The 6,000-nt window shown below is 53.4% G+C and overlaps 1 protein-coding gene across 1 annotated transcript in view; it reads right to left on the reverse strand.

Moving 5' to 3' along the window:
• LOC139789469 (uncharacterized) overlaps positions 1–5,786 on the reverse strand; it is a 30,443-nt gene extending 24,657 nt beyond the window's left edge. Inside the window, exons 1-5 of the mRNA XM_071730260.1 lie at positions 5,602–5,786; positions 2,971–3,153; positions 2,059–2,304; positions 1,425–1,667; positions 152–391 (exon numbers count right to left, since the gene is read on the reverse strand). Of these exons, the coding sequence (XP_071586361.1) occupies positions 152–391; positions 1,425–1,667; positions 2,059–2,304; positions 2,971–3,153; positions 5,602–5,713 (1,024 nt within the window). The 5' untranslated portion in view covers positions 5,714–5,786. The remainder of the gene's footprint in view (positions 1–151; positions 392–1,424; positions 1,668–2,058; positions 2,305–2,970; positions 3,154–5,601) is intronic.
• Positions 5,787–6,000: the final 214 nt, after the last annotated feature.

A 6,000-nucleotide genomic window follows, 5' to 3' on the forward strand; every position in this document is an offset into this window, starting at 1 on the left:
AGACAAACATGGAATGCACCTGCAGCAGACTTCTCTGGACTTAATACCAATCCCATGCCCAAGCACAGGTCATTAAAACTGTCGCCCAGCACGAGTCGCCCTGGGAGTCAGGACTGGGAGAGAACAGTCTAAGAGTGGCAGGTTTACTCACCCAGACAGGTCAAGTTCTGCTCCAAAGTTACCCAAGGGTCTCCTGTTCCATGCCTCACAATCCAGCCACTGCGAGGAATCTTGGAGCCTTCCTTTGGGTCCAGTTTCACACATTTGATCTCCATCGGTGCGGGCCAGTACCCCTCAGGGCATTTCATCTTCACAACTTCATTTGGGTTGAAAGTCTCCCGTTCTTGGTCAAAGATAAACCTGGGTTCCCACTGGGGCTTCTGGCATTTCTCTGCATCAACAAAACTGGAGGTGTCAGCAGGGCAGAGGGTGGGCCCACAGTTCATGCCAAGGAATGGCCTGGGGTGTCCCCTTCCCTGGCACAGCAGGGTGAGAGATGGAGCTTCAGCACACCATTTAGAGCACCCCTGCCACACCATGTCCTTGGCAAAGGGATGGAAAAAATAAGGGCTCTGTGCTGATTCACCCAGGCATCCTAAGAAAGTCCAGGAGGAACATGAGCTCAATGGACTGGGCACACCCACAAATGGCTCGTGTTATGCACAAAGCCTGCACAGACACTGATGGACCAGCATTTCACCCTGGTGTCTTGTACATCCCTCACAGAGGATGACAACACCCTGAGTCCTCTTGAGAAGGCAATAAACCCTGAGACCAAAAGCTGACTGCTGTCATGGAGTGCAAGGGAGACCAGCACACGGGGGAGAAGGCCAGGCCTTTGCCATGCCTGCACGGGCTGAGGGGACATGGAGAGCAGAGTCCTGTGGTCCCTCAGACCCTGCTGCAATGTTTGTGGCACAAGTGCCACACTGACACCCAGCACAGCAGCCCCCTGCCCCTCAGCACCTGCTTTTGCCAGAAACCCTCCGGGACCCCCATGTCACCCACGCAGCTCCACCAGGAACCTCCCACCCATCCAGGAATCACAGGTGGGAGCTCTGCACAGCCAGTGCTCTGCCCTGGCCTGGCATGGGCAGCTCCAAACACTGCTCCTGCCCTGATCCCTCAGTCCCCTCCTGCCAGGGCACTCAGGGGCTGAGGATGGCACCAGACCCCTCCCCGCTAAGGCTCCCCTGGTGCCCTGGGGCTGGCACAGGGCAGGTTCAGGGGCTGCCTTGACACTGCCTTCAGCAGCACCTGACATTTCCACAGGCAGGCAGAGAGCCCAAAACCTCCTGTGCAGCACCTGACATTTCCACAGGCAGGCAGAGAGCCCAAAACCTCCTGTGCATGCACAGCCTGCCTTGTCCTGCTCAGGAAGGGCCCAGCAGGGCAGCCAGGAGACCTCGCCATTCCTCCCTTACCAATGCACTCCACAAGGGATGGAATGGGGATCCAGTCTCCTCTGCTGTCCCTTCCATTCCAGAGTTCTATGAATTCATGTTTCCCGTTGCTGATGGACAGGACCTTTCCTTCACATTTGACGTGGGTGAAGGTTGGCTGGAAACCCATAGGGCAGCTCAGCATCACTTCTTCATTCTTCTTGTAATTCTCCTCATCTGGTGTCAGCTGGAGTCCATGGCCCCAGTGAGGTCTTTGGCATGTTTCTGGCAGAAGAGAAAGTGGGTGTTAGTTGGTGTGGGATGTTTCAAGGGATAGGTGGTGAAGTATCACCAATCCCCAGAAGCCCCTGAAGGGAGAGAGAATGTGACATGCCCATCTGCCTTGACATGACTCCTCAACAAGGCTCATTGGGAGGGGACTCCCCTTGTGGGTGAGTGTCAGCCAGGGACTCATTCTGCCCAGGCTGAGGAAAAGCTGGAGTTCAGTGGGGGAATGATCTGAGGGTATCAGAGCAAGGGAGATCTGAGTGGCCCCTATCAGGCATCAGAATTGCATCGCTGGCCACAATGGTGAGAGTGGAAGCTCAGAGATAAATGAATGGGGTGGGATTTGACCACAGAGCTCTATGAAAGGCACTCCTGACACCCTACTTACCGATGCACACTATGCTCTTCTCAATGGGGATCCAGGCATCATTGCTTTTCCTCCCCTGCCACACTTCTCTCCTTAAAGATCCAGAATAATTAAATGTCTGAGCTCCCCTTACACATTTTACGTGGGTGAAGGATGGCTGGAAACCATTGTTGCAGCTCAGTGTTACTTCTTCATCCTTTTTGTAATTGATACGGGCTGGTGACATCTGGACTCGTGTGTCCCACCAACCAGGCCTTTGACATGTTTCTGTCAGAGGTAAAATTGGTGAGTAGTATTTTTGGGAGGTGACTAGGGGAGGTTTGAGGCAGCTCTCTCCTTCCCTATGACTGGGGCACCCAGTGTGTCACCCAGACACGCTCAAGAGTACTTCTGCTACCACCATATGCCCAGGCACTGTTCAGGGGCACAGGGCTTATCATTACCCTCATCTCCAGGAGTCCCAAGCCCCTCCCCCGGCTTCCATCCACCCATGGTGGGCTTGAGACACCATTGTCTTGGTTCCTGTCATGCCGAGGTGAGCTGAGCTGCAGTGACAGCTTCCCCCACCAGAGCTCACTCAAACCCCAAAGAAGTTTCCCAGGGAAACATGGGACTCTCAAGCAGAATGCTAAAGCCTCCTGCTGATCCCAACCAGCAACTTCTCCTCCCAGCTTCACAGCTGCAGCTCTCCAACTGGAGCCAGAAGACACTGGCCAAGAAGGGTCCCTACCTTTGGACCCCTCCCCAGTAGCACAGCCCCCTCGTAGCTGGCCGTAGCAAGATGTTGAGATGAAAGTTGCCCTGCCAAGACAGGGGAAAAAGCCAAGGCATCCAGGTCCCCTGTTCCTGGACCATCACCCAGCTGAGGCTGAAGCCTGACCATGTCATGGGGAGCCTGAGACCCGGGTCAGGGTGATGTACGGCTGTGCTTACCCTCACAGGTGGCAATCCCATTCCAGAAGGTATGGGTTCCATTGGAAATGCATTTGATCCAGGGGACCGATGGCACATAGTCCCCAGCACAACTCAGCTGCACGAAATCATTCCAGGCATAGCTGCTCTGGTTCGGGAAAAACTGCAGCCTGGGGTTCCAGCTGTAGGGAGCTTTACATCCTCCTGTGTGCAAAGGATCCAAAATGAACCTGCCCTGGTAGACATGTCACCTTGCTCACTCAGTGCAAACCGAATCAGTGGGGAGGCATCAGTGTAATAGGTGGCCTTCCCTAGAACAGGATGAAACAACTCCCTTCAGCTACACACATCTCTACAGCTGCCCACTTCCTGACAGCCAGCACCCATGAGGCTGCACGCCCTTACCCAGGAACATGAGTATCACTGCACTTCTCTTATCTGGTAGCAGGTTTTCACACCATCATCTCAACCCTGCACCCTGGTCCTCCATCACAGAGGACAGTGGTTACCACCCCCATCCTTTGAGGTTGCCTCTCCTGTCCTAACGGGAAACTTCTTCCCTGCAGCTGGGTCCCTCCCAGTACCCTCAGACCACGCACTTCACTTCAACAGCTTTGACAGGCCTGAAAACTTGGACTCAGCCCATGCCCAGTTAGGCATCTCCAGCACGTATCTTGCCCTCTCCTGACATTAAACCTCCCTGAAGCTGCTCACACATCCTCACTCTCCTGTCTCAGGGTGACATCCAGCATCATTCCTGCCCAGCAGAGTCTGGGCTACCTGCCTAGCACCAAACATTTGACCAGGGACATCATCCAGTGTTGAAGAAATCTCTCTGAGGAGAGAAATTAATCCATGTCTCCAGGAGCAGATTTTCACCTGTGGGGAGGAATGCTTTTTTCCTATTGGTACTTGCCAAGAAACAGGTCCCAAAGGCTGTCTGTCCCCAGGATGATCTACAATCTGAAAGACTAGGCAGAAATACCCTTAGACAGAAGAAGGATGGAGGATGCAGCAAGAGCTCAGCCTGGCTCAGTCAGGAGGCTGACCATGACCTGCAATGCAAGTGGACACAGTGACAAGCAGGTTGCACTCCTCAGGGAACTGGAATCAACAAGAAGAGCAGGTGTTGAGATAACAGCTGGCAAGGAAGGCCAAGGCACAAGAGGGAACGTAGCAAGTGGGAATAGTGGGCACTCAAGGCCATCTTATGCCAGCCTCAGTGGGGAGGGGAAGGTGACAAACACTGTCAGCATCTAACATGAGAATTTGTTGTCTGCTCTAGAAAATGCATGTCGGTCATTCAGATATTGATGGCTACACCTGAACAGCAAGGACATGGGACATGGAGAGAAAGGGGAAAAAGCACACATTTAGGTCTGGAATGTTTTCTTGGTGACAACGAAAAAGCACTTACTACAGCAAAAGCCCTTGCAGGGGTTGGCTTAGCACCAGGGCTTTTCTCTAGGTGTAGCTGGAGGCAAACTCTGCCCCTGCCTGCAGCTCTGCTGGGCTACTCACAATCCAATCTCCAGACACCAGTGACACAGCAGAGGATAATGGTCAAATGCTCAGTTTGGTGCCCCACACCTTTTCTGCACATACAAATCCAAGAAATCTCCCCCTGCAGCTCAGATCCAATGCTTCTATCAAGCCCACCACAGCCTTCTCCAGCTGGGACTCCTCAGGCTGAGGAGGAGAGAGCCATGACTGTTGCCAGGGCTGCTTAGGAGTGGGCTATGGAGAATGAGAGAAAGGGGCAGGAGCCACTATTGAGGGGAACAGGCTCCACCCTGCCCTGGATAGCAGAGGGCTGCCCATTATTGGAAGGGCAACATCCCTCCAGCCACCAGTGACAGATAACATGATTCATGACCCATCCAGTGTCTTGGCAAGCCACTTCTTCTCCCATTTCCCTTTCAAGAGATTGATTCACACCTCAAGCCCCCTATTCCCCACTGTAACAAGCAGCCATTCATGTTGTGCCTCTGGAGACCTCAATAGGTACCAGCAGCCCCAGGGCACAGCACACAGCTTCCATAGGAAGGGTCCAGCAGAGACTCAGGAGGTGCCCCTAGCCCTCCTGGCATGGATAAAGAGCAGAGCGACACTGTTAAAGAACAGTCCCACCAAACTATGACTCTTTTGACCCTGAGCAGCACCAGAGGGATCATTCAAGCTAACCAAGAGATTAATCCCAGAGATTTCCACATCTTTGTTATGCAACATCACTGCCTTCTCCTGCAACAGGGATGCTGCCCAGATTGCCCCAGGAAGGCCACTGCTGCTCTTAGTGTCCAGCCTCACTGGTCCATTGTGCAAAAAGAACCAACCATGTGTTGAACCTTGCTCCCAGGGGCACTGCTCACTCCCTGGAGGGACATTTTAGTTCCTGCTCTTGTGTAAGCTTTCCCAGCACACCAAGGTTTGACGCTGTCCAACCCCAAACACAGCTTCATCCCACCACACCCCCACCAAAGTGTAAGCATCTCAGGACTGATGCAGACTCCAGCTTCAGCCCTACCCAGCTCTGGGCCAAATGAGCAGCCCACCAGCTGCTCTGGACCAAGTGAGGTAATGCTGCACAGCAAACACATAGGGAGATGAGCAATGAAACCTCTTCTAGAAGGGAGAGGTGCAACCCACTCCTACCTGGTCCTCTGGCTCCCCCGTCTCTCCTGGGACCAATGTCCTTCTGTTTCCATGCAAGCAGCAGAGGGATAAGGACCAGGAGAAAGGCCAGAACCAGCTCTCGCAGGGCCATGATGGCACAAAGTCCCTGGCAAGAGCTTAGTCTGAACCACTCGGGAAAAGTGTCTGTGCAATCCAGCACAGGAAAGCTGCAGACACAGAAATGAAACAGCTGCTTAGGGAGATCGCATGTGGTGCAAAAAAACTTCCTCTTTGGATGGAATTTCACCAGCTTCAGGGCTGCTCCTCACCCATCTGCCCACAAGGAGCAGATACAGGCTTGATAGGGTCTCGTGCATGCCTTGGTCAAGGCTTTTCACCAGCTACCTTGAAGAAGCACTTGAGAATGTTGTGTGATGA

The sequence above is a fragment of the Heliangelus exortis genome, chromosome Z (genome assembly GCF_036169615.1).
Source record: "Heliangelus exortis chromosome Z, bHelExo1.hap1, whole genome shotgun sequence".
Classification (NCBI taxonomy): Eukaryota; Metazoa; Chordata; class Aves; order Apodiformes; family Trochilidae; genus Heliangelus; species Heliangelus exortis.